Consider the following 27,627-nt stretch of genomic DNA (forward strand, 5'->3'; position numbering starts at 1 on the left):
GCTTTAGCAGCAGAGACAGAGGAGGAAAATGTAGAGAGGAGGGAGTGAAAGGATGCCAGGTCCGCAGGGAGGCGAGTTTTCCTCCATTTCCGCTCGGCTGCCCGGAGCCCTGTTCTGTGAGCTCGCAATGAGTCGTCGAGCCACGGAGCGGGAGGGGAGGACCGAGCCGGCCTGGAGGATAGGGGACATAGAGAGTCAAAGGAAGCAGAAAGGGAGGAGAGGAGGGTTGAGGAGGCAGAATCAAGAGATAGGTTGGAGAAGGTTTGAGCAGAGGGAAAAGATGATAGGATGGAAGAGAAATATTTGCACAAGTACAGAAGCTGAATAGCATAGTGGAGCCGTTGCACACTGTCCTGTGTAGGATAAGGCCAACTTGTAAAGGCATTTAATTAGTACTCAATGTATTTGTAATATTGAACTACAGTATTAGTTTCGTTTTTCATAGTCTGCTTGTTTGAAATTAGACTATGTATACACCAAAACAAGTGTCATAGCTCATCTAATTTACCCTGTATATAAGATGTATAGCCTTAACAATAACCATGTAAATATTACAAAGACAGATCACAGGCGAAGATGGATAAAAATGGTGATTGTTTTTTTCCATTGCTTGTGGCACTACTGGTCTTTTATAACAATGTTCTACCTTCTTGTAAAATTTTGTATTATAAATATGTATTAAACCATGGCAACAGATCCCGTTAAGCCATTTGTAATCAAGTCAGTCAAATTCAGCATTTCACTTTATTAGCACTCTATAACTTATCCCACACGTATCCCCTTGCATCTGATTCAAACCATGACAATCCATTTCATAATTACATAGTAATATTGAGAAGTAGTCTTACTAATATTTGTTAATAGAAAATTGTGTCAAGGCCCAAAGCCATTTGAAAACAGATAAGCCAATGCTGACACATACCAAGAAGACTATGTAAAAAAAAATGCACCATTCACTTTGATGTAGTAACATGCATAGACATAGATATTCCAAATCCCTTGTCAATGGGGAGTGGTGTATTCAGTATTGTACACAAACTCATTGTTTAAAGGCATTCTGCTTGGGAAGTTCTAAGTTTTTCCAGCGCCTCAGAACAACTTTGTACCGGTCTCCATCTTTAGATTCACCCAATTCCTTCTTAATGATGACTCTCAAAAGCGTGACAGTGTCTGTTTCTTTGTTCTCTAACAATACCAGGTCCAAGGTGTCCCCAACTTTAACCTGAAGAGAGAACCAAAGATGGGTACAATTAAGAAACTTAGGGTTTGATTCAGTCCATATTGCTGAAGATCTGTGATATCTACTGAACAAAAATATAAAACATGTAAAATGTTGATCCCATGTTTCATGAGCTGATAAAAGACCCCAGAAATGTTTAATGCGCACAAAACGCATATCTCAAATTTTGACCACAAATGTTTACATCCCTGTTAGTGAGCATTTCTCCTTTACAAAGATAATCCAGCCACCTGACAGGTGTGGCATATCAAGAAGCTGATTAAACACCACAATCATTACACAAGTGCACTTTGTGCTGTGGACAGAAGGCCACTAAAATGTGCAGTTGTCAACACAATACCACACAGATGTCTAAAGTTGAGGGAGCGTGCAATTGGCATGCTGACTGCAGTAATGTCCAGTGGTGTTGCCAGAGAAGTGAAAGTTAATTTCTTTACCATAAGCCGCCGCAAATGTAATTTTAGAGAATTTGGTAGTACGTTCAACTAGCCTCACAACCATGTGTAACCATGCCAGCCCAGGACCTCCACTTCCGGCAATTTCACCTGCGGGATTGTCTGAGCGGGTGCCAAGGAGTATTTCTGTCTGTAATAAAGCCCTCTTATGGGGAAAACTAATGTCTGATTGGCCGGGCCTGACTCCCAAGTGGGTGGGCCTATGCCCACCCATGGCTGCACTCTTGCCCAGTCATGTGTAATGAATATATTTGGGCCCAATACATTTAAATTGCCCGATTTCCTTATATGAATTGTAACGGGTAAAATCGTTGAAATTGTTTATATAGTGGTTATCATACAGAATCAGTCGATTTAAAAAATAAACTTCGGGGAGCTGGCAGTTCAAGGGATATGGTCTTCTACAGCTGGTTGATGATGCAGTTCAGTAAAGGAGTAGCTTGAGTGGAGGCGGTGTCGATGGTCAGGGAGGGAGAAACATTAGACAGGCAGGCCCGGAGCTGTTCATTAGGCACCTCTGTTTCTGAAGTTCACAGTTAATCCTCTGTAGGTAGGCTTTAACAGATGCACCATGAAAAGTGTAGCACCCATATGGGTGATGCTTCGGCTGCTATTACAAGCACAATTTAAATATTATGGTTATTTACCGTAAATGCAGTCTCCGAACGAGGAAACATTGCCTTCAAATTTCAGTCGCGCTATAGTGCGTATATTCTGTGCTACGGATTTAATCGAGCCCTTAGACCTGTCCCTGACAATCCACTGACAATCCAGTTGGTTAGACTGCTCTACCACTTCAGTTCATGGGGGGTGGGTTTGGATCCTAACAGTCCTTTAAGATGTTGAAGGTTGACAGAAATATTGTTTATTTTATACATCATTACTAGGCAAAAACGTAACTCACCAATTTACTTTTCTTGACAAGTTTCTGTCCATTTAGCCAAAGCTTGTTGCCATAGAATGCATCCTCCACTTTGCTGAAATAAAAGACAATAACAACAATTCAGTTGGCCACTGAGGATAGGCCTAGATTAGAGCATTTTAAGTAATTCCATATCAATCAAATAATTTGACCTCATCTCTCTTCATTGAAGCTTTCAGGAGAGAGGTGCTCAAAGTCGACCCATTTGGATTCCCTCAAATTGTTGTCCATATTGATGTCAAATATTAATTACATTTACATTTAAGTCATTTAGCAGACGCTCTTATCCAGAGCGACTTACAAATTGGTGCATTCACCTTATGAATGATACCATAACCCAACCCGCTTTATCTCCTTGAGTGCATCCATTTGAAAACAAAGGCATATCTCTGTAACAACTCACTTGCGTGCTATGTCAAGGCCAGCTTTCATGATAACATCATATCGAAAGGACTGCACATATTTCTCTATGTCTTTGTAGTCTTTTGGCACACTGGAGTCATCCTCAGGTTCATCGTCATAGTCACTGTCCTCCAGGTCCTTTTCATCATCTTCTTCCTCTTCCTGTACGACCTTTGCGCCTCCTTTCTTCTTGCTGCTTTTGAACCTCACGTGATGAAGAACCAACCTGCTCTTAGCTGAATTCCAGCGTTTAGGAAGCTTGTGTCCCCCAAGGGTCAGAAAAGAGGGGGAACCACACAGCTGGCGGGTGTGTAGTGTCCTTGGGCACCATTCTGTCCAGTAAGGTCCCGGTCCAGGGTTCAGCAGCTTTCGGGTACTCAGCCTTCCCAACTGTCTCAGTGCCAGTGCCTGTATCAACAATCCCTGCATGCTGTAGCTCCTCCTTGTGACTTGAAAAAAATAGACAGTGGTTTACAACTAGAGTTAGAAAAAGCAGTTGAATGTGGATTTTTGGTACAACAAGCCGTCAGGAAATCAATAACTATGTAATATAGATAGGATACATTGTCATGTTATGTTGGTGGCCCACTATGGTAATGGTATGCCTCCAGAGTCGTGCAGCGGTCTAAGGCACTGCATTTCAGTGATAGAGGCGTCACGACAGACCCTGATAAGTTCCAGGCTGTATCACAACTGGCCGTGATTGTCGCATGCGTTGTCCGGGTTAGGCCGTCAATTGTAAATAATAATTTGTTCTTAACTGACATGCCTAGTTTAATAAAGGGTATATTAAAACGTTAAAGAAAATGTATGTGGGGGTGTGGCCATAAGAGTAGCATTCATTAGGGTTGAATAGCTTTAACTAACTAGTGCACAAGCTACCGTTACCTCGTTTGTTTTTAACTAAACTAATTGACATGCAGCAGCTAGCTACATAATCACATTGTTTATATTATGCAGTGCACTCAACCTATTCTCGTCCACAGCTAGGGTACATGATGTGGCTAGCTAACTTAAGTCTAGGTCCAAAAAACAAATACTACAAATAATCGTTTTCGTCAACCTAGGCTAAAGTGAGTTTACTTTGTAATGTGTCACATTAGTTTAGCTAACAAATAAATACCTTGCTACAGAGATAAGCAATACAGCTAGTAGCTAACAAACGTTGTTTCCCCTCATGATTAGTGGTTGTAGCAAAGCCCATTCATGTCGGGTCATGTCTAGTTACCTTTATTTTGAGACGAGTCTTCTTCATTCAGTTAGCTTGATAGCTAGCTAGGTACTTATAACATGACCCGTGTGAAGGTCAGCAGCAGTAATATCACTTCCGCGTCAAATTAGACAATCCTTCAAATTAAAAGTCCGCTGTATTTTTTTATTTAACCTTTATTTAACTAGGCAAGTCGGTTAGGAACAAATTCTTATTTACAATAACGGTCTACCAAAAGGCAAAAGGCCTCCTGTGGGGACGGGGGCTGGGATTAAACAAGAATAAATACAAATAAAGGACAAAACACACATCCCGACAAGAGAGACAACACACGACTCCATAAAGAGACACCTAAAGATAAGAGACGTAAACATAGAAAATTAATTGTGAAGGCAAAAAAGATGGACCATTGGCACCATAATCATCATATCTGACTAGTAATCCAACACATACATCTCTACGAGACATAATAGAGGAATATACAATCTGCATAAAAGCAAGAGTCAGGGGGGGTAGGAGTAGGAGTTGAGCCCTTTGTGATTTTTATTGAAAAGAAGGTGTACACGTGGATTTACACCTCACGAAGACCATTATTGTTTGCGCCATAACATTTAAATTAATAATTTCAATAATTTCAATTTCAATGAAAAAAACCTTCATCAGTGTTTGTTAATTATGTTTTTTAAATAATTTAAAGTACATGAGGCTCCTCAAAAACGGGTGACAATGTAGCCTATTTATGCCTCCTGTATGTAATCTCTTGATTTGTGATGATTTTGGTGCAAAATCTTATTTACATTGCACAATAATTTCCTTTCCCATCTCTGTCATGTTTTCATATTTGATATATTTTCCAGACATGTTATACTGTTAATATATACATACAGTACATTATGCACACACACACACACACACACACACACACACACACACACACACACACACACACACACACACACACACACACACACACACACACACACACACACATATATATATATATATATATATATATATATATATATATATATATATATATATATATATATATATATATATATATATATATAGTACCAGTCAAAAGTTTGGACACACCTACTCATTTAAGGGTTTTCTTCATTTGAACTATTTTCTAAATTGTACAATAATAGTGAATACATAAAAACTATAAAATAACACATTTGGAATAATTTAGTAACCAAAAAGTGTTAAACAAATCTAAATATATTTAATATTTGAGATTCTTCAAAGTAGCCACCCTTTGCCTCGATGACAGCTTTGCACACTCTTGGCATTCTCTCAACCAGCTTCATGAGGTAGCTCTTCCAACAGTCTTGAAGGAGTTCTCACATATGCTGAGCACTTGTTGGCTGCTTTTCCTTCACTCTGCAGCCAACTCATCCCAAATCTATTTAATCCATTTTGAATCGAGGCTGTAACACAACAAAATGTGGAATAAGTCAAGGGGTATGAACACTTTCTGAAGGCACCGTTTACAGTGCCTTCAAAGTATTCAGAGTCACAAAATGTTACCTTTTCCACATTTTGTTGTGTTACAGCCTTATTCTAAAATTGATTAAAACGTTTTTTTTACCCTCATCAATCTACACACAATACCCCATAATGACAAAGCAAAAACAGGTTTTTAGAAATGTTTGCAAATTTATTAGAAATAAAAACCGAAAATAGAAATGTACGTAAGTATTCAGATCCTTTACTCAGTACTTTGTTGAAGCACCTTTGGCAGTGATTACAGCCTCAAATCTTCTTGGGTATGACGCTACAAGCTTGGTACACCTGTATTCGGGGAGTTTCTCCCATTCTTCTATGCAGATCCTCTCAAGCTCTGTCAAGATAGATGGGTAGCGTCACTGCACAGCTATTTTCATGTCCCTCCAGAGATGGTAGTTCAGGTTCAAGTCCAGACTCTGACTGGGCCACTCAAGGACATTCAGAGACTTGCCCCGAAGCCACTCCTGCATTGTCTTGGCTGTGTGCTTAGGGTCTTGTCCTGTTGGAAGGTGAATCTTCATCCCAGTCCAAGGTCCTGAACACTCTGGAGCAGGTTTACTGAGGAATGGCTTCCGTCTGGCAACTCCACCATAAAGGCCTGATTGGTGGAGTGCTGCAGAGATGGTTGTCCTTCTGGAAGGTCCTCCCATCTCCACAGAGGTCACTCTTGTCAGAGTGACCATCGGCTTCTTAGTCACCCCCCTGACCAAGGCCCTTCTCCCCCGATTGCTCAGTTTGACCGGTTGGTCAGCTCTAGGAAGTCTTGGGGGTTCTAAACCTCTTCCATTTAAGAATGATGGAGGCCACTGTGTTCTTGGGGACCTTCAATGCTGCAGAAATATTTTGGTACCCTTCCCCAGATCTGTGCCTCGACACAATCCTGTCTCGGACCTCATGGCTTGGTTTATGCTCTGACTTGCACTGTCAACTGTGGGACTTTATATAGACAGGTGTGTGCCTTTCCAAATCATGTCCAATCAATTGAATTTACCACAGGTGGACTCCAATCAAGTTGTAGAAACATCCTCCAGGCTCCAGTATTTATGCTGCAATAGTTTATGTGTTGGTGGGCTAGGGTCAGTCTGTTATATCTGGAGTATTTCTCATGTCTTATCCGGTGTCCTGTGTGAAATTAAGTATGCTCCCTCTAATTCTCTTTTTGGTAACATCTCTACATTTTTGTGTTATCACAGCCAAAATGTAACCAATAGAGATTTCTAGTTAAAAGGTATTGAGGAACTAATCACCTAAGATTTGCATATACACAGACCCATTAACAATCTTATGCTATGCGGTTTTCAGGAGTTGTTAGTTTCCTGCGGACATACATCTTTGTTCATACACAAAGTCATGGTATCTGTGAATACACTGCATTGTCCAAGGGAGGTCTCCACATTGGAGCCATTCCTATGAAAGGACCTGCGATTGTGGTAGTTCTCCCTGCAGTGGACATAATTGTGGCAGTTGTCACTACAGTGGACAATGAGCACTGGGAAGCAGAGAGCATCCTGGTAATCCAGGGGGGTCCTCGTCGTCAGTGCTTAGGTGTCCGGACAGGCAGTGGATGTTCTCACTGGGACTCAACTGCTCATACAAACTGTTTCTACTCCTCCAGAAACAGCTGTGCTGCGAGCAATAACGCCGGCCCAAGGAGAAGCGACTGTCGCTGTAGGACACCTGGACGACGCGCGGGCTAGTGCCGGTACATAAGCTGAGGGCACTGCTGGAGAAAACGGAGGAGCTGCTCATTGCCCATTGGCAGCGCTTGCAGTTCTGTCTGAAGCCACCAGAGGAGCTGGGACATTTCCATGAGACAAGCCTCAGAGTAGCTAGGCACCAGCTGCTGGTTGGAACGGATGTGCCACTCCAGATCTGTTCTGTCGATTGTGTTAACCCGGGGGATCAGGTGGCTGTAAGGGAATTTGTCGAGAGGGGTCGCAGGGACGTAATCAGCTCCAAAGAGCTTCTCTACATGGTAATAGACGTAGGCAGTGTGTTACTCTGTGACAACTCTCAGGGGCCATGAGAAGGTAAGAAATTATTCCGCCCAGAACACATGATGATCACCATACCATGGACAGTGGTCAGGGTGAGAAAACACAATCACACACTCCTTTAAGTTGATGTCCTTCAGGTGCATCCTCCCATACCTCCATACAGTCATCTAGCTCCTCGTTGTGAAGAACCTTGCTCTTTGGGTGAGGTACTTCTCAGACTCCACATTAGCAAAACTAAAACACTCAGTGAACCTCAGGTCTGTGAGTGGGGCCATGCAGTTGTTTTGAGATGTCCTTCACCCCACAGTGAACGTTGTCATATTCCGCCTCAGCCACATGGGCGTTGACCCATCATTGGTAGACCTGGGTGCTGGTGTAGGCGTCCCCATTACGGTAGCGTGTGACCTGCCGGGTCTGTCTAACATAGTGGTAGCTAAAGGTCTTCCACCAGATGCAGGGTTTAGCTTGCTGCATCCTTTGAAAACGTTCATAAATGCCTTCCACGTCCCATTTTATGCTGCAGCTCACTCTTGTCATGGTGCCAGCACTCCACTAGGTAGAGCAGATAGAGCATGAGTAGGTGTAGTAGTAGGCCAGAGGGGTGTAGATGTAGCCATCAGAACAGGGGCTGTCATGGTACATCATGGAATTCCCTTTGAAGGCACTGTCAAAGGTGAGGCGGGTCAACTTGTTGAAATGGCACCACACCATGTCTCCTTTGCAGCCGTACATGAGCATGGAGAGCAGCAGGCCTTTCCAGATGCTCTCTTTACACAGGGACTTGATCAGGGATTGTTTCAAGTGCTTCTGCTGTTAATTCAAAGCATGCAAAAAAGGGAGGATAGTGTATTTCAAACCATTCAACATTTCATGACCATTGTTGAGGTCTCTGACGTTTTATTTACAACGTTTATCCTATTTTCCCCCACATCTAAGAAGCTCCTATTTAATTCACTGCAAGGTTGCTTGACTCATATTATATATATATATATATATATATATATATATATATATATATATATATATATATATATATATATATATATATATATATTGAAGCAATTTGCTTCATTCTTGATAGGAAAATACTATCAAAAAATACAATTAAATAACAGGATAAAATGAATCTTCATACCCCCTTAATGTTTTAATGTTTTTTTTAAAAATATGGCTTTATTTCCGCCTAGTTCATCCTAGGCTACACCTGAATACAGTTAGGTCTGAGTAAAAGCAGGCATCTGATGTACGAATGTACATCTTGAATCTTTCGATTGCCATCAATATTCGACCATTTGTTGCTTTTATTATAGCAAGGCCTGTGGAAATTGTATGGCAGCATTATATGAGTGGTACCTCTTCTCTGGTGTCATCCTCGAAAACGGTGGTTGTACTGCTCCAACTCGCTGTCGCAGCCGAATTTCCGAATTGAGGTTACATAGATTGCTTGCTCCAACGTAGATATAGTTGCTTGTGTCTATCCAGTTTCCGTTGTTAATTTTGCATATAAAAAGTGTGATTTATTTGCTTATGATCTTTAGGGTATGCATTTTAAATAAAGGCATTCAGCAGCGGAGAGAGCTGATGGCAGACATTTAATCGAATAAAACATACAGGTAACAGACTAAAATGTCGCGATCAAGAAAGCATTTACACCAGTGGGGTCTTACAAGAAATCAGGGTATTTAGAATCGTGTTTGAATACTCCCTCACTCAGATTAAGTAACGTGACCTTTGTCGGTATGCAGAAGTTATCCACTAAGCATCTTATTATAGTCAACCTGAGCAAATTGGGTCGGCTCATACACACCTATGAACAACAACCTAACAATAATAGCCCAACAACAAAATAATGACTAATTGCCTAGTAACAATACAACTGATTCAGCCTACTAGCCTAATACTTGCCTAGGCTACTAATAACAATAGTATGTACTATAATTGTATTTATAAATAAACACTAAAGAATGGTAAGAAAACAAAAAGCAGACGGGCAAGACATTGTGAAATTGTTATGCGATATGTCTTGAGCTTGTTCAGGTTAAAAGATTGTTCTGAAATGCAAACCCTCAATGAAACGGCAGATGGCAATGTAGGCCTACACACGTACAATATGAGTAAAAAACGAAGGCAGTAAAAAGTGTTAATTTGTTGTGCATTGACTATTTTTTATTAACATCCCTACTGAAAGTAGATGAGGATCTTTATGGATCATTTCCTCTCCAACATGTCTCAACATCTTATGAATAACTGAAAATGGCTAACTATTTACATTAAGGTATAGGGCCTACTTGAAATGATGTATAAAATAGTTTACATAGGTATACTGTAACGGTTAATTATTAGATTAATCCAATATAATTTCTGCATCTATAAATAAACGAACACATTCATATGTGTCCTTGTCATTAGCTGCATACATTGGCATTAATAACAGGCTAATGATCAATGTGCAACAGTGAAGTCACATAAACTCACTATTTGGCAAGGAACAAAAAAACAAGAACACAATTTCAACCTATGTGTTTTAACGGTTTATTACAGATGCATAAACTATTCATAGACCCCATATACAGTCATTTGTAACGGTTTATGAATAAATCCTATTAAGTAGACTAGTTACCGAAATATAAGTAGGATAGCCTATACTTTGGCTGGGAAAGATGGTGAGACTCAAAGCATCTTGATTGAAAAAGTAACCTACAATTGTTGCTCCTCGCTAGGGGCGCTGGTTGAACACAGTGCAATAGAGAAGACAATGTAGCCACTCAGTGTCAGCCAAATCCATGATATTAACACAATCTAAAGAGCAAGGGGAGTTTCCAAAGTCATCAAACCCGTCCAACTTTCTCATTTACAGCTATAGACCACTGAAAATGGATCCTATTAGGGCTGCTGTTCCTTTGCTATGGCTTTCCCTGTGCTTTGGGAATATTCTGGAGGCAGCGGTACTTGGATCATTGCAGTACCCCTCCGGTGCGGATGATAACGGGCTTGTATCACATCTGGATGAGCGGAGTCGCAGAGAGCCGACAGCGGTGTCCAGGAAAGACCCTCCGATAAATTATACTATCGTCCCCCATGAGTATATGGTATCTCTATACAGGACACTATCTGAGATAGAGAGCAGAGGGCTTAACAGCAGTGCTCCTCGCACCGCAAGACTCGCCAACACCGTGACCAGTTTCGTGGATCAAGGAAAAGGTGGGTGAAAGTGAAATCAGTAGGTTTATTATTATCACTCAGGGTAGACTTAATCATGGTGGTTGCCATTTATTTGGGGGTTGAAGGCAATTCAAATACATTAATTGTGATTAATGGTTTTACAATCAATCAGTTATCCAAATATCCATAGCCTACTGCAAATTGCTGTATTATAGGTCAACCTATCTGGACAAGTCTGTGTTGGAAAATGATACGGTAAATACGAGACAACTGATTTGGGAATATTTAGAAAAATGTCTGTCATAGGGTTTAAAAAAAAACTTTTATGCCATTTAAAAAAACAGGATTTCCCCTCATTAATTAAAATAGAAACATTGAATTGCAATATCTTGAAAAACCTGATAACCTTACAGCGAATTGCTTGACAATTTCCTTCTCCAGCAGTCATTATTTTAAGATGAACGCATTCATTTGAAATGCTCCCCTACGCCACATCCCGACATCTGTCATGTTGGCAACAATGCGTTATTGAAAAGTATTAACAAGTCTTAAGTAGGCTACCTACAACTGAAACATTGGTCTGTTTGGGGAGGTAGCCTACATTTGTTTCACATTTAAATGGGAGTTTTCTAAATACTCTAAATACTTCCAACGAAATATGAAGTCAAATGTCTCGTATTTCCAACATCTGTGATGTATAAACCTCACTGGCACCTTGAGCTAAACACTTCGAGAAGGCCTGCTTTCCCCGAGTCCAGGTGTTGCTGATAAAAACATACTTGTAATTTAAAACGGGTGTTCACATAGAATATTTGTTTGAATAAGTATACTCTGTCAGTAGGCCTATTCCATCAAATTAAATTGCAGGAATACAAGTACCGAAACTATGTCCAAAACTGTTTTTTTTATTGGGCATAGTGCAATTTGTTAATCGGGATTTTTAAGGAATACATTTTCATGTAAATATAATAACAATGACACTGTTTTAGGTTCATGTAAACCTATACATTATAACAATAACAATAATAGTAATAATAATAACAACAATGATTATTCAACATTTTGGTTTGTAGACCTATGGCAAGGAATTATTTCTCTTAATTCCTCTCAAAATATGTTAGAACTGTGTGTTATTCTTGTGTGTTAAGAAACGTGTTTTTATTTTCATTTTACATAATCTTTTTTGAGGATTCCAAACTTGTTTTAAAGAACAAACACAATTAGAAGGTAAAAGTGGAGGTAATTAAAAATAATTTTAAACTAGATTCCAAAACAGGCATGAACATCTTTTCTGTCTGAATGCACAATCATTTAAATGCATCAAAGATGAGAAGTATCGTTTCCATGTATTTTGGTTTCAAAATCAGCAATTAGTAGTAGTCTTAGGAGACAATATTATCGTTTTTTATTGATGTAATTTAGTTTTGCCAACAAAGTAATCAAGTCAATGTGCACCTGTGTGTGAGTTTAAATGTGTGCACTGACTGTCCTATTAACTTGCCTATTAATAAAGCTCACAGAGCAAGTTCACCTCAGGTACATGTAGACACAAAATATATGAAAAGAATGCAGCTTTATCTTTTATTCACTGAGATTACAACAGTCTGGGTTATGTCATTGTTTTGTCTTGCAAGCGGATATTTGCTAGGATAGTGCTGCTCCCTTCACCTTTCATTGTCTGGGTATTCCACTTAAGCCTGCCTGGCTGGTCTTTCTCAGAGGGGGACAAGGGGTAGAGATCATCTGCACTCAACAAAGGCTTAAATGTCCTTTTCCAGCAGGAGCCTCACTGTGCACAATTCCGTTTTATTTTGAGGTCCCTTCCATAATGCATCGATGACACGACACCACAATCTGGCCTTGGATTCTTATGCTACCCATCTGTATTGGAGAAGAAAGTCCCTTCATGTTTTAACCATGGAACTGCGGTTTCGTCCTCAGGTTGCACCGTATCCCAAGACCTCTTGCTTGGATTGAATGTCAACATGAAAACTTTTGAAAGTTAGGCGATAGTCTGTTCCCTCTTAGCAAGCTTTCCCCCCTGCCAATTGCCACATCTCCGTCATGGTTGCAACTGTGGTATGGCTGATGATGTGAATAGCTGTTACGTGCCAAACTGAATTCTCTGGGAGGGAGGACGTAGACGTGACTAACATATCAGATGCATAGAAATTTTTTACATTTTATTTGTTTGTCTTTTTTTTCATGTATGTGATAATTCAGGTGAGTGTCAGGTTTCTGTTTGTTTGTGGACTACAGCTGTATGTGCACCCATCACTATATGAAATCCAAACATTCTACCAAATATACAGTACATCCCCATCACTTTGGTGTGTTCAAATCTCTATAGCCACCACTTTCTCTCTTTGAGAAATATGGACCGAAGGAGGAAGAGAGGAAGGGAGCTGAGGCCACTTCAGTTTCAGTTTCTCCAGTGTCTCGCCAAGCCCTCCTCTCACTCAATCAGTGTAATTAGCACATACTGCCAAGGACTTGAGCCTGCCTACAGGTCAGCAAGTGCTTTCCTCCTGGCCTGCTCCTGCAGCTTTTGTCAGCTCTGTTGCTTGCATGTGGAAACGGTATTCCCACCGAGGGGGAGACACACAGACAGGGCTTCATGGCCACAGGCTTTCTGTCTAGCGTAGAGAGCCACTGCACTTGACCAAGGAGAGGGGAGTTCCTGCCAAACGTTGAAGACTTGTTTACATATGGCCGCAGACACTCAAAGAGATTTAAGTCAGCTGACGTCCAGTGCTTGGTTTGCGTTCCCCATCCTCTTTTGGAATAGGTGTGTTTTAATAACTGTGTATGTGTGTGTTAGTGTTAGATTCAAGTGACTAGCCTTTGTTTGATTCCACTACAGATCACTCCTCCTGGGGAAGTGGCCAGCGCTATCTCTTCGATCTCTCCAGTCTGTCCAGGACTGATGAGCTTGTGGAGGCAGAACTGAGGATCCTGAGAAAGCCACCGCTGGATCTCCTTCCTGTGCTGACATGGGGCAGGAATCTTTATCGCCTTCTCCTCTACACTTGTCCGTCTGAGGGGAACTCTGGAAGACGGCTGCTGGATTCCAGGACAGTCGATGTTCTGGATGGCGAGCCTCCCAAATGGGATGTATTTGACGTGTGGGCAAGCGTGAAGGCTCGACGAAGGAGCCACAGGACAGCAGCGGGCAACGACCTCCTTGTGGCCTGCTTTGACCTGCTGGTTGTTTCGGAGTTGACCAAAGAGGCAGCCAACCCTCTTACAGTAGGGCTGCGACGCCAGTCTCGGCAGCCCCAGGAGAGGGCCTTGCTGGTGGCTTTTTCTCGCACCCGCAGGAAAGAAAACCTGTTCAAGGAGATCAGGGAGCAGATAAAGGCAGTGCGAGGAGACATGGGTTTTCTGGATCCTTTGGACCTCTCTGGTGACGTGGTTGGTCACCTATCCAGGCGTCGCAGACGCCGGACTGCCCTGACCAGCAGATCTATAGGTGGAGCTGGTGGGGGAGGAGGAGGCGTCGGTGTTGGAGGAGGAGGAAGGAGTGGTGGAGGCAGCGGGCGCAGGAAGACTCGATGCAGCCGCAGGCAGCTCCACGTCAACTTCAAGGAGCTGGGCTGGGACGACTGGATCATCGCACCGCTGGATTACGAGGCGCACCACTGTGAGGGCGTGTGTGACTTTCCGCTGCGCTCACACCTGGAGCCAACAAATCACGCCATCATTCAGACACTTATGAACTCTATGGACCCTGACTCCAGCCCGCCCAGCTGCTGTGTCCCCTCCAAACTCAGCCCCATCAGCATCCTCTACATTGACTCTGGCAACAATGTGGTCTACAAGCAGTATGAGGACATGGTGGTGGAGAGCTGTGGCTGCAGGTAGCATTGCGACAGAGGGGGATGTCTGATTGTCTTGTCGGAAAATCAATTGGTGGTTTGATGCGCTTGTTAACGCAGGCCTCCCCTATCTCTTCCCCCTAAACCAACTGTATTTTGTGATTTGCTGAAAAAAAAGTCCCGACAAGTATGCTCATTACTGATCTGCCTTAACTTGAGTGGAACATAATCTAATTTGCTGCTTAATTTATTAGAATTTGTCATTGAGCTGCTATTTAATTTCATGAGCTCTTTAGCATTTCTTTACTCATAACATGCTCTGGCTCTCTCTCTCTCTCTCTCTCTCTCTCTCTCTCTCTCTCTCTGTCTGTCTCCTTGGCTCTGCATGTTGTTCGATGCTGTCAACTTGAGTAAATATCCCATTCTTAAACAACTCATATGCTTCTGACTTTGGTTCTATTACATTACTTTAGTAATCCATTTATGATAAGGTGTATAAAGCATCAGCCCTAGCTTTTAATTTGCCGAACAGCAGACAGAATGAATTGAAGTGAACAAAACCCCAGACTTCTAGCGTTATGACAACAGCGTTAGAGTACATTTGTGTGCCTATAAGAGAGGCATGGGAGTAAATTATTTGATATCCTTAACTATCAGAAGACATAGTAAGACAGTTTGAGTTCCACTGAACTGCTCCCACTGTGCTTGCTCTTAACTAAAACTAAAAAAAGGACTTTTGAATATTGCCGTTTGCATCACACAAGACCCTACTGTCATCCCTTGGACATGTTTTAGTTAATGCTGCTGTCAGTATTGAGAAATCTGGACATTGTTATGCATCTCTTTAGCAAGACAGAAAACGTCTCCCATTCATGGAGCTGTCTGCTGTAGAAACCTCTGTCTATCAGCCCAAGTTGGAGGAACAGTGATCTTTAGTTAGAGATATGCTATAGGACCCATTTACACAGTTAACTTAGAAAAATAGCTTTGTCACAATGCATTTGCTTATATCACTCTATATCATTACTATGCAAAGATCAGAGGTATATGATATGGAACATTTAAGGTATGAATGAAGGCGGTATGAATGAAGGCCGACAAGGTGAATTTGAAGCAGATTTTTATGGCATGACTCCGATTTATTATTGCTTGCAACTGAGAAATTTCATTTTTTTGCAGAGTAGGCTTTCTACTACAGCTGGTAATGTACATGACTTAAACAAGCAGATCCCCGTGCTAACTTTGATTGATATGGCGATTAATTTCCCTGTCAACAGCACAGAACCTATAGGCTATATAATGTCCATAGGAATTCCTTGTCAGGGAAATGGAACATTGGAATTCACCATTTAACACTCCAGGTACTGAATTATAAGAGCACATGATTTTTCTAAATACTATTGATCAAACAGCAACATGTGTTGGTCTTTGGATGTAATTTCCATCTATTCCATTTTATTTTAGAGTTCAGTCCAGAGTGGCATGTTAGCCTGCTGGTCCAAATACACTATATATACAAAAGTATGTGGACACCCCTTCAGGTGTATAAAATTGAGCACACAGCCATTCAATCTCCATAGACAAACATTGGCAGTGGAATGGCCTTACTGAAGAGCTCAGTTTCTTTCAACACGGCACCGTCATAGGATACCACCTTTCCAACAAGTCAGTTCGTCAAATTTCTGCCCTGCTAGAGCTGCCCCGGGTCAACTGTAAGTGCTGTTATTGTGAGTGGAAATGTCTCGGAGCAACAACGGCTCAGCCGCGAAGTGGTAGGCCACAGAAGCTCACAGAACGGGACCGCTGAGTGCTGAAGCGCGTAAAAATCATCTGTCCTCGGTTGCAACACTCACTACCGAGTTCCAAACTGCCTCTGGAAGCAACGTCAGCACACTAACTGTTTGTCTGGAGCTTCATGAAATGGGTTTCCATGGCAGAGCAGCTGCACACAAGCCTTAAATCACCATGCGCAATGCCAAGCGTCGTCCGGAGTGGTGTAAAGCTCGCCGCCATTGGACTATGGAGCAGCGGAAACGAGTTCTCTAGAGTGATGAATCACGCATCACCATTTGGCAGTCCGACGGACAAATCTGGTTTTGGCAGATGCCAGGAGAACGCTACCTGCCCCAATGCATAGTGCCAACTATAAAGATTGGTGGAGGAGGAATAATGGTCTTGGCTGTTTTTCATGGTTCGGGCTAGGCCCCTTAGTTCCAGTGAAGGGAAATCTTAATGCTACATCCAACAATGCCATTCTAGATGATTCCGTGCCTCCAAATTTGCGGACAAACGAGGTCCCATACAGAAATGGATTGTCAAGATCGGTGTGGAAAAAACTTGACTGGCCTGCACAGAGCCCTGACCTCAACCCCATCGAGCACCTTTGGGATGAATTGGAACGCTGACTGCGAGCCAGGCCTAATAGCCCAACATCAGTGCCTGACCTAACTAATGCTCGTGTGGCTGAATGGAAGCAAGTCCCTGCAGCAATGTTCCAACATCTAGTGGAAAGCCTTTCCAGAAGAGTGGAGGCCTGTTATAGCAGCAACAGGCAAAGCAACCCCAATTTAATGCCCAAGATTTTAGAATGAGATGTTCCATGAGCAGGTGTCTACATACTTTTGGTCATGTAGTGTATGTTTGTGCTTTAGCCAACTCTTCCCTGCCATGTTTGTTCATTGTCATTCCAAACATACAGGTATCACAGCAAGAAATACGTTATTACCTGCTTTTAAAAGGTGGTAATTAAGTGTAAATTCCCCACTATATTATTTCACAAATCCCAGTGGAATCACATTAATACAAGGTAACTAAATATGCACAGTCAACACATAGGAAACAAAACCACTTGCAAATTGTAAACTAGGCACAGATTATATGTGGTGTCCCTAGGAGAGAACTACCTTGCAGATATTTCATAGTATTAGTGACAGAGATCAGCCTTTTGCTTCACACTCTCTCTGTAATATATTTACGCTGTTTGTGGTAACGTCATATCACTGAGTTTCAGTTTAAATGTCATTATATTTCCTGTAATTCCAAGTCAAATTCAAACAAAGATTCTTGAACAGAATTTGAAGTTACCAAACCATTCTGTCTGCATTGACCCCCGTGTGGTGTATCAAGATTTATGTACATTTAGTTTTATTTCTTCAAATAGATATAATCCCATGTTTTTGCACAAAAGGCAAATAGTTGATCATTTATGACTACAGACTAGTGCATTTCTAAGTACAGGAGTATTTGTACTGATATACAATTTGTGAGTCAAATGTAATGTACTAATTATCATATTTGAGTGTTTGCTTCTTTTGTTTGGAATTCTGTCTGTTAAAATATTTCATTTAATTTCTAACCAAAATCCAAAGCAGCTTTCATGCATTTTGTTCCACATGTTTTAGTCCAAACCAGAGATTGTTTATTTTTTTTACGGTTTTCTTTTACGGTTATGTTAAACCGATTTGGTTCTTTATGAATTAAAACAAAATCCTGCAAAACGGACTATAGTGGCATTTTGAACAAAGGACTACGCTCAAAAACAAACAAGAAATCCTCTGCTTGTGTTATATTTTCAAACAGCAGAGGTAATTTAGTGGCACATCATTTCCAGGAGGCCGATACATGGCTATAATGCAACTCCCCAAACATCATTGAATTCGCCTAACAATAGCAATGTTCGAACCAACTTTCTAGAGTTTCTATTTAAATGTACACATAAAACTGCCCAAACATTAAGAAAAAGGGTGTGTAATGATAAAACTTCCTGTAAATTCCTGTTTTACATATTTTTATGGAAACATGATTACTACCAAAGTTATACCGTCCTTTTTGAATATCTTCTCAACTGTAGTGACATTCTGCTCAGTGGAAAATAGTTACCATAAGAGCTTCTTGATTAGCGTGTATACCCTTTATCTAAATGACATCAATACGACAAAGGATAATAAAACTAAAGTGGCAGGCAGAAAATAAACCCCAAAAACTAATTTGGTCCAGAGAGTAGCTCCTTTGGTATGCTATGCCTTGATATGAGATACATTTGTATTTTTTTCCACTTTGTTTGTGTGCGTGTCCTATTACAGCTACTTTGTATGACTGTTTTTTTCTGCTTCTTTGTGATCCATAATGCCAAACACATTTTCATGAAAATGGCAGGACAAGGAAGTGATTGGGCTTTTCCATACTTCATTGCATGTTTACTTCAGCCAGCTTGTCTTAGCATGTCCATTGTCTTGAAATAGTATTCCCCCTGCACAGTTGTTACATTTTGTTGCACATTTTGCGACTCCACTCAACTTAAATCTGGTTGAAAATCTGTGGAAAGACAGAGTTTGCTGTAAATCAACGATCCCCATCCAACTTGACAAAGCTTGAGCAATTTTGCCAAGAACAATGGACACATGTTAGGATGTAGTGTTGAGTGTTGTAAAGATCATTGGGGGGGAAATGCCTCAAAATCCTAGACTCTAACGCAACAAAAGGTGAAAGCTGTGCCATGGTTAGGATGGATGTTGTTTCAAGACTCATGGATGCTTCACGAGTACAAAGTGTTGTTGTGAACATCTGACCGACTCCTGGGTCGGCTTATCCAAGGATGACCTGTTACAAAGGCACCGTGGGAGGTATTCTGACATGAGATCTGCATGCTTGATTCTAATTTAACAATATCATCAGTTGCGGTTTGACCTGGGCAATGTTAAAGTTAGTAGCTGTTAACACTGACAAAATATATTTTGAGTTTTGTTTGTGTAAGAGCATTGGTTCGTTATTGAATTGGGATTCTGATATAAAATTCCAAGTACTTAACAACATCTATGCAATGTGTATTTTCCCATAATTCTGCTTTAACCTATTGAAATGTGATGTCTTCCCCATGCTTTTCAAGGGAAATTCAGATAAAGGTCATCTTTTCCTTTTCATTCTCATTCTCCTCCTTTCCACATTTATGGATTGGATTTATTGAATATTAGAGAGTATTTGATTTCTGGCAAGAAACGCAAATTGTATGAAAGTCAACCACATATTTTTAAAGACATGTAAGCTTCTGTATAAAGATCATTGTACAAGGAAAAGCTTGGTCAAGTTCATATTTTGTTGAGAAGGGAAATGTTTGAGATTTAACCGTTAGACGGCCATTAGTTTTATATGTGTTCATGTAAAATGCACTGTGTGTATGTATGTATGTATGTATGTATTCTATGGGTTATAAAGGTCTGTACATAATGTAATTGTAAATGAACTGTAAACAGCTCTTTTCTCTTTTGGAAATATTTTATAGTAGTATATATTTGAAAAAGTATATGTAAGCACACTTTTTATCCTCATTTTATGTTCACCAGTTTTTTTTGTAAAGATTATTTTATTAAATATTATATTCATAATAATATGAATAATCTTCTTTTGAGTCTTCCTGTGAGTGACTTTGAGAGCCTTAGTAATACAGGTTAGAGCACAAACTGTGACAACCACGGTCTTCCCTGTATAGCACAAGCTAGATTTGAAACACAGACTTTTTGACTTTTTTTTTTAGGGTCCTTCTGTAGCTCAGTTGGTAGAGCATGGCGCTTGTAACGCCAGGGTAGTGGGTTCGATTCCCGGGACCACCCATATGTAGAATGTATGCACACATGACTGTAAGTCGCTTTGGATAAAAGCGTCTGCTAAATGGCATATATTATTGACCTTGGGACAAAAATAACCCACACAGTGCCTTCAGAAAGTATTCACACCCATGGACTTTTAAAATGTTTTGTCGTATTACAAAGTGGAATTAAAATGGATTGGTCCTTTTTTGTCAATGATCTACACAAAATACTGTGTAATATCAAAGAGGAAGAAAAAATATATAATTTGTAAAAAATGCATGTAAAATAAAACACTAGTATATCTTGATTAGATTAGTATTCAACCCCCTGAGTCAATACATGTTAGAATCACCTTTGGCAATGATTACAGCTGTGAGTCTTTCTGGGTAAGCCTCTAAGAGTTTAGCACACCTGGATACAATATTTACACATTATTCTTTAAAAAAAAATTCAAGCTCAGTTAAGTTGGTTGTTGATCATTGCTAAAGAGCCATTTTCAAGTCTTGCCATATATTTTCAAGCCGATTTAAGTCAAAACTGTAAGTAGGCCACCCAGGAACATTCAACTCCAGTGTATATTTGGCCTTGTGTTTTAGGTTATTGTCCTGCTGAAAGGTGAATTTGTCTCCCAGTGTCTGTTGGAAAGCAGACTGAACCAGGTTTCTCCTCTAGGATTTTACATGTGCTTAGCTCTATTACATTTATTTTGTATCCTAAAAAAACTCCCTAGTGCTTACCGATGACAAGCATACACATAGTATGATACAGCCACCACCATGCTTAAAAATATGAAGAGAGGTACTCAGTGATGTTTTGTGTTGGATTTGCCCGAAATAGAATGCTTTGAATTCAGGAAATGAAGTTACTTTCTTTGCCACATTTTTTGCAGTTTTACTTTAGTGCCTTATTGCAAATAGGATGCATGTTTTAGAATATTTGTACTCTGTACAGTGTTCCATCTTTTCACTCTGTCATTTTAAGTTAGTATTGTGGAGTAACTACAATGTTGTTGATCCATCCTCAGCTTTCTGTTATCACAGCCATTAAACTTTGTAACTGTTTTAAAAACACCATTGGCCTCATAATGAAATCCCTGAGCGGTTTCCTTCTTCTCCGGCAATTGAGTTAGGGAAGTACGCCTGTATCTTTGTAGTGACTGGGTGTATTGACACACCATCCAAAGTGTAATTAATAACTTCACCATGCTCAAAGGGATATTCAATGCCTGCTTTTTTAATAGGTGCCTTTCGTTGCGAGGCATTGGAAAACCTTCCCGGTCTTTGTGGTTGAATCTATGTTTGAAATACACTGCTCGACTGAGGGACCATACAGATAATTGTATGAGGTAGTCATTAAAAAATAATGTTAAACACTATTATTGCACAAAGTGTTCATGCAACTTATTATGAGACTTGTTAAGCACATTTCTACTCATTAACTTACTTAGGCTTGCCATAACAAAGGGGGTTGAATACTTATGGACTCAAGACAATTCATCTTTTCATTTTAATTCATTTGTAAACATATCAAAAAACATAATTCCACTTTGACATTGTAGGCACAACATAATGTGGAAAATGTTGAGGGGTGTGAATACTTTCTTCAGGCACTGTAGTTGTTGTTGTGGGATTTAGAAATTAAATGATGTAATTTTGTTCGAAACATTTGAGGAAGGCTGAAAATAAGCTACTGTATCAATGTCAAAAGAAAACATAACAAAGGGAAACAATTAAAGGGACTTTGTAAAATGATGATTTGTTGCAGACGATGGTGGAACAGGAGAAATGCAGAATATTTCAGGGTATTTTTTTGTCCCCGCAAGGGGACCTGCACCACCAAAGAGACATAACACAGTAATGCTTGTTTGATTTTGCCACAGTTTAAACCACCAGGGCAGGATTACTCCATTTCCCACCACAAAATACCCGTGTCTCATGGTTTAAATCAAGGATAAGTTAATTAAGGGGTTTTGTCATTCCTTTTGATGGGGCCAAAGAGGGAGATTAAAGTAGGCTTGGTTTACACAGGGATTCTTTCCTCCAATGTCTCCACAATGCAGCTGGTGATGGTTTTCTCTAGGGAGATGTTTCCATCTATGTTTTCCATAAGTAAAAACCAGCATGGGGTTTGGGTTGGGTAAGATATGACATCTACCTAAAGCAGATCTTTGATAGAGCACAGGCACCTTGGCAATCAGTCCATGCCAAGTCCATTCACAGAAAAATCTAAACGATGACCACGAGGGATATAACCATGTGTAGCCAATGCTCAGACCAAGATTTAGTCCTCAGAACTTCAACGGAGTTCAATCCATTGGTGTCATTCCTGAGCTTGAGTTTATTTAAATCAAGCAAAAACAAAATATGAACTCCTTCAAAAAACATTTAGATTTTAGATGACTTTCCCCTAAGGCATATTAAGAACCTTTTCTTTTTTATAGTCCTTAGAATTTGAAAGCCTTCAGATGTCAGCAAGCTCAACACATCCTTCCTGACCCAAAAAGGGCTGACAGCTTACTCTGACAAAAGCAAACTCTTACTTCCAAGATTAGTATTTTTTTGTCAAATAACTGATTTTGTTTTTTGTATTCAAAACTCAAAGAGATCGCCTTCACTTAAACAGTCAATAAATTGTAAAATTCCAATATTTTTCCAGGTTCAGAAAAACTTACATTAAAGTACTGCAATTCTGGCAATGTTAATACACTGTGAGAAACTCATTTTGAGATCAGGTCCCCTCTGTCCATATAATCATATTAATTTAAGATTTAAAAGGCAAAACTGATCAGAACTCTTACTCTGAGACTCTTTATAGAGGCCCTGGAGTGTTTTTGGTGCCTGCCTCTGTAAAACACAACTGAGGGAAATGCCACTTCATCTTCAGAATGGGGATAATTGTCCTGCATCAGCTCTTGTGTGTTTTGGCTGCACATGTCTGTCTCTATTGCCATCTTGTTGTACTTTTATGGAAGAAATTGACTATTTAACCCCTCCTAAGAGGCAGAAAAAAGTCACAGGATTTTCTGAACTGTGGGCAATTAGATATAAAGGGACCATGCCATGGCTTTAAAAGGGTATGCTGAAATGTCAGAGCAAATATTAACTCACACACCACTACATTGTCTTTCTTTGTGGAGCTGGGAAATATAATTTAAAAACCCAATAGTTAGTCATCAATGATACATTACTTTGTCTCACAAATTCTATTTTTTTCAAAGGAAATGTGAAAGTAGAGGCACTGCAATCACAAAGCAAGTCAATGGATGTGAAAGAACATACATTCCCCAGATAAATATTTGTCCTTAATTTATTTCAATTCAAAATATTTACATAGCTTTTGTTCTATCATTTTTTAATAATTATATATAAGTTTTGACACACCTACTCATTCCAGGGATTTTCCTTTTTTGTCATCAAGGCAAAGGGTGGTTACTTTGAAGAATCTAAAATCTAAAATATATTTTTGGTTACAACATGATTCCATGTGTGTTATTTCATAGTTTTGATGTATTCACTATTATTCTACAATGTAGAAAATAGTAAAAATAAAGAAAAACCCTGGAATGAGTAGGTGTCCAAACTTTTGACAAGTACTGTATATATGTTTAATTTCATATTTTTCATGACAATTACAAAACATTTAGTTAATACAGGGTACATAATGATTAGTAATTTAAAGCAATATAATCTAAAGTAACGTAAAACCACATTTACACATGAGCACAACTCAAAAACATTTTTTTTTGTAGAGGATCAACCACCAATTGCTTTGTTTAATGAATTTCTGTTAGTCTCTGTATCTGAAATCCTTTCTACTGCATTGCTGTCGTGACTAGGATGAACAAAACCCCAGCCAGTAACTCTCTCTCCCTCTCCGCCCAGATCTCATCCATCACACTGGTATAAACAACATTAGTCTCAATGTGTATTCAACAGGAGCCTAAGCTTCAGATAACACTAAGCCTTCCATATTAATTTGCATTTCAAAATGGGCAGATATCAAATACATCCAGACAACTAATAAACCAAGATTCCCCATCAAACACATAAATTAAGAAAGGCTTTTTGAAGAGCTTTCCTGTAAATGGTTACATCACCAGTGGCTGGTGGCCAACAGTGGAAGGAGTGCTCGGTCAGAGGTTGGAGGTCAAAGATGAACACTAAGTCTGCAGATTCCTTTGTCAGAAATAGACTTTCTTAGACTTCCAAAATATAGGAAATCCAACTTTAGATGGAGTTAAACTTTTGGAATGATGAACATGCCTTTTTGTTATTTCATCACAGATTTATGGCAAAATTCGATCAAACATGCACTAAAAACACATTGTTCCGGCACTGCACTGTAGGGCAGGAAATGGAGACAAGTTATCTGTATCAGGCTGTGTTGACAGAACACAGAAAAACATCAATCAAATAAAACTATCGAGTTGATCTGCCAACACATTTTGCCATGCGCAATCAAACATGTTCAGCACGTGTCTGGAATCATTCAGAAACAGCATTCTTTCTTTCCATGCATCAGGAAAGCATGTTTGAGTTAATATGCCTTTGAGTTTGTTTGACATTAATGTGCATTTTTGCAAAACAAAAAGGATGTTGTTTTTGATTGAATAGTTACATTGCATTACAGGGTAATTAAGAACCTATGAACTAATCAAATGTATGAATAGATTCCAGCTGATTTCTCTTGGTCCTCTTCAGCAAACACATACCATTACTTTACAAAGTGAAGTATCACAATTGCCTGCCAACCCAACAGAAATTTGGTAATAAAAAATACATATTTATATGATTGGTGGTCCAATAAAGATACAACGCGATACGCAAATCAATACAATTAGAATTAATAATCGTATCAAAGTTTTGGTCATTATGCATTACTTAGCTATACAGTATATCGAAATAAAAACTCATTTTAAAATGTAAAATCGGGAAAGAAAACAGACAGAACAAAGTTTTGGGGTCCAATGTCAAAATACAAGTCAATTTTGGGATTTTCATAAAAACTATGTGGTTGTTGAAGCCTACCTGATATCTCTGTAACTATAAGGCAGTGATGGTACTGTAGTGGCTATAATCACACATTATAGCCTAGGGAATGGTTTAGTGCTTAAAGAGCTTTGACAATGATTTGGACAAATATCTTCATTCTTTCATTTCACTACCAGATGGCATCACTCCTTTAAAGTTTTACATTAATTTAGGTAACATAAACCGACAATATCATTATCCAATTGATATTTCGATGACAATTTCTTTAAATCACGGTCACACTGTCATGCTGCTTGGAGCGTATTTGAAACTAGCTCCATGTTTGCAAATCTTTGCGGATCCATTCAAAGATCATACCAGCCACTTCCTTTCCTGCGTCCAAGACGAAGGCATGACGAATTCCTCGACTACACAGTCTGATGTCTCCCTCTGGAAACTTCCTCTTGATCTCCTGATAATACTGCACAGGGCACCAGTGGTCACTGGCTCCATAGTAAAACACAAGCTGAACAGAGGAATGACAAAATATCCATAACTAACATCGCATTAACACTTTTCATTATGAATTTACAACTCCATTTGATCTGTGGATACACTTGGCACTGGAAGATTCCAAGGTTTTCATTCACTTATTTTAATTCTCCTTTTTAACTGACAATAGATGAAGTCTAAAGACTGTCAACCAGTACAGATCCATTGCCTCCACCCATCTTCTGTGAGGATTCTGGTTAATATCACAGAGAGAGAAGGAGTACACTAGCGAGAACACATACACGCATGCACACACACTGAAGGGGATTCTCATTATTCTTGATGAAAAAAATGGATCAGAATAAAGTGAGAGAGAGAGAGAGAGAGAGAGAGAGAGAGAGACAGAGAGAGAGACAGAGAGAGAGACAGAGAGAGAGACAGAGAGAGAGACAGAGAGAGAGACAGAGAGAGAGAGAGAGAGAGAGAGAGAACGTTGGGCTCAATTCAGAATTTTGGAAATGACTCGCATTCACCTCATGAGTTGAAATCCAATTGAATTGGCCACACCACATGGGATGTAGAATTTTAATTTGAGTGAAAGGAAGTAGAATTTAATTCAGTGAAATTCAAAGAAATTCTACTCAGTCATAAAACATGAGAGTTTCATTGAATCTGACAGGTCACACTTCCAGACACCAAAGAATACATCACTTTTCTCTGGAAACAGGGTTCATAATACTCCTTTAGCCTTAGTGCTAAAGAATAGGCTATTATATATTTCCATCAACCATTTTGTTTGTTTGGCTTCTTTTTGAAGGGTCCGTGCTATTTCCCTGAATTCAATTATATTGCCTTTAATAAAAACTTTAATTCAAATTCAGTTCAAATACAATAATTTAATTGGAATATGTGAGGCATCCTCAATGTAATTCTGATTTGAGCACAACCCTGATAGAGAGAGTGGAAGGGGGATCCTTACAGTGACACCTGCTATTATAATCTGACCACACCCTCTGCACATCAACTATAAAGCAAGAGCTGATCTCCCTTTGATCAGCTTGAATGTGGCACTCACCTCTCCACTCTCTTTGAAAAGGAAGAAAAGGAGTATCTGCCATTTCATGTCTGGCTTTTGTCTTTACTGTGTATGTGTTTGTGTTCGAGAAAAAGAGAGTGTATGTGTGAGAATGTTATAGCTACAGAGAGTATAACCCATAAAATATTCACATCTGCCAACAAGGAAACATTAAAACGTGAGGGTATATGAACAGCAGATTTATGAGGCTAATAAAATGGATCAACTGAGACATCTCTTAACTGCAGTTTGTAAGTGTTCCACTGCATTGGGCCAAGAGTCCTCAGGAGTTCAACACCTCCCTGTGAATAGGTAAAGGGAAGGTAAATGGATGGTGTGTAGGAGGATATGTTGCAGGTCCTCCGGTAGTTTAAATAGGTCAGAGAGGGACTAACACTTTGAAGGACTGGCACATGGGAGAACTTCTGTCACTGTGTTTCAAACAACACCTTATATTAACATGCTGACTAGACCGGGCATGTGCGTGCGTGCGTCCGCATGTTCCATTAGGCGCATTTTGATTTTGTCCATCCCCAACAGACGTGATCAGGACAAGCATGTTGAAATATCAAAATGAACTCTGAACCAATTATATTAATTTGGGGACAGGTGGAAACACATGAAACATTAATGGACATTTAGCTAGCTAGTTTGCTGTTGCTAGCTAATTTGTCCTGGGTTCATAAACATTGGGTTGTAATTTCACCTGAAATGCAAAAGCTCCCTTTTTGGGGATTTTTGTAGAATCTTTTCTACTCCAACTAATAATCCACAGATAAAATGGGAA

The 27,627-nt window shown here is 39.8% G+C and overlaps 3 protein-coding genes and 1 pseudogene across 5 annotated transcripts in view; 1 reads left to right on the forward strand and 3 right to left on the reverse strand.

Annotated features, from left to right (window-relative positions):
- Window positions 1–725: 725 nt before the first annotated feature.
- mtres1 (mitochondrial transcription rescue factor 1) lies at window positions 726–4,367 on the reverse strand. Of its 2 annotated transcripts, none has more exons than XM_046308784.1 (4): window positions 4,248–4,367; window positions 3,021–3,468; window positions 2,600–2,672; window positions 726–1,222 (listed from the first exon to the last, which is right to left on the reverse strand). In XM_046308784.1, the coding sequence occupies exons 2-4, from the start codon at window positions 3,446–3,448 to the stop codon at window positions 1,040–1,042; spliced, it is 684 nt and encodes a 227-aa protein (XP_046164740.1). In that variant the 5' UTR covers window positions 3,449–3,468; window positions 4,248–4,367; the 3' UTR covers window positions 726–1,039. The 2 variants fall into 2 exon arrangements, with proteins under 2 accessions (XP_046164740.1, XP_046164741.1); XM_046308785.1 differs by lacking the exon at window positions 4,248–4,367 and adding an exon at window positions 4,143–4,231.
- Window positions 4,368–7,039: 2,672 nt separating this feature from the next.
- LOC124001400 lies at window positions 7,040–8,995 on the reverse strand (annotated as a pseudogene).
- Window positions 8,996–10,477: 1,482 nt separating this feature from the next.
- Window positions 10,478–15,086, forward strand: LOC124001998 (growth/differentiation factor 6-A-like). The gene is made up of 2 exons (XM_046309200.1): window positions 10,478–10,939; window positions 13,764–15,086. Exons 1-2 carry the CDS (start codon window positions 10,522–10,524, stop codon window positions 14,762–14,764), a joined length of 1,419 nt encoding a protein of 472 aa, XP_046165156.1. The 5' UTR covers window positions 10,478–10,521; the 3' UTR covers window positions 14,765–15,086.
- An 8,507-nt stretch (window positions 15,087–23,593) lies between these two features.
- ldah (lipid droplet associated hydrolase) overlaps window positions 23,594–27,627 on the reverse strand; it is a 70,691-nt gene continuing 66,657 nt past the window's right edge. Inside the window, exons 7-8 of one of the 2 annotated variants that reach the window (XM_046309090.1) lie at window positions 27,084–27,142; window positions 23,594–25,799 (exon numbers count right to left, since the gene is read on the reverse strand). In XM_046309090.1, the coding sequence (XP_046165046.1) occupies window positions 25,646–25,799; window positions 27,084–27,142 (213 nt within the window). In that variant the 3' untranslated portion in view covers window positions 23,594–25,645. The remainder of the gene's footprint in view (window positions 25,800–27,083; window positions 27,143–27,627) is intronic. The other variant, XM_046309091.1, reaches the window with a different exon arrangement.

The sequence above is a fragment of the Oncorhynchus gorbuscha genome, linkage group LG17, assembly GCF_021184085.1.
Source record: "Oncorhynchus gorbuscha isolate QuinsamMale2020 ecotype Even-year linkage group LG17, OgorEven_v1.0, whole genome shotgun sequence".
NCBI classification, from domain to species: Eukaryota; Metazoa; Chordata; class Actinopteri; order Salmoniformes; family Salmonidae; genus Oncorhynchus; species Oncorhynchus gorbuscha.

What these genes read in the sequence shown, in the direction of transcription:
- mtres1 (XM_046308784.1), bottom strand. Translation starts at nt 3,448, where the DNA reads ATGCAGGGATTGTTGATACAGGCACTGGCACTGAGACAGTTGGGAAGG. An exon ending in GGCCTTGACATAGCACGCAA is followed by an intron (nt 2,673 to 3,020) that starts GTGAGTTGTTAC and finishes CTTTTATTTCAG; the next exon opens with CAAAGTGGAGGATGCATTCT. An exon ending in TTGTCAAGAAAAGTAAATTG is followed by an intron (nt 1,223 to 2,599) that starts GTGAGTTACGTT and finishes TTCTCTCTTCAG; the next exon opens with GTTAAAGTTGGGGACACCTT.
- LOC124001998 (XM_046309200.1), top strand. Translation starts at nt 10,522, where the DNA reads ATGATATTAACACAATCTAAAGAGCAAGGGGAGTTTCCAAAGTCATCA. An exon ending in TTTCGTGGATCAAGGAAAAG is followed by an intron (nt 10,940 to 13,763) that starts GTGGGTGAAAGT and finishes ATTCCACTACAG; the next exon opens with ATCACTCCTCCTGGGGAAGT.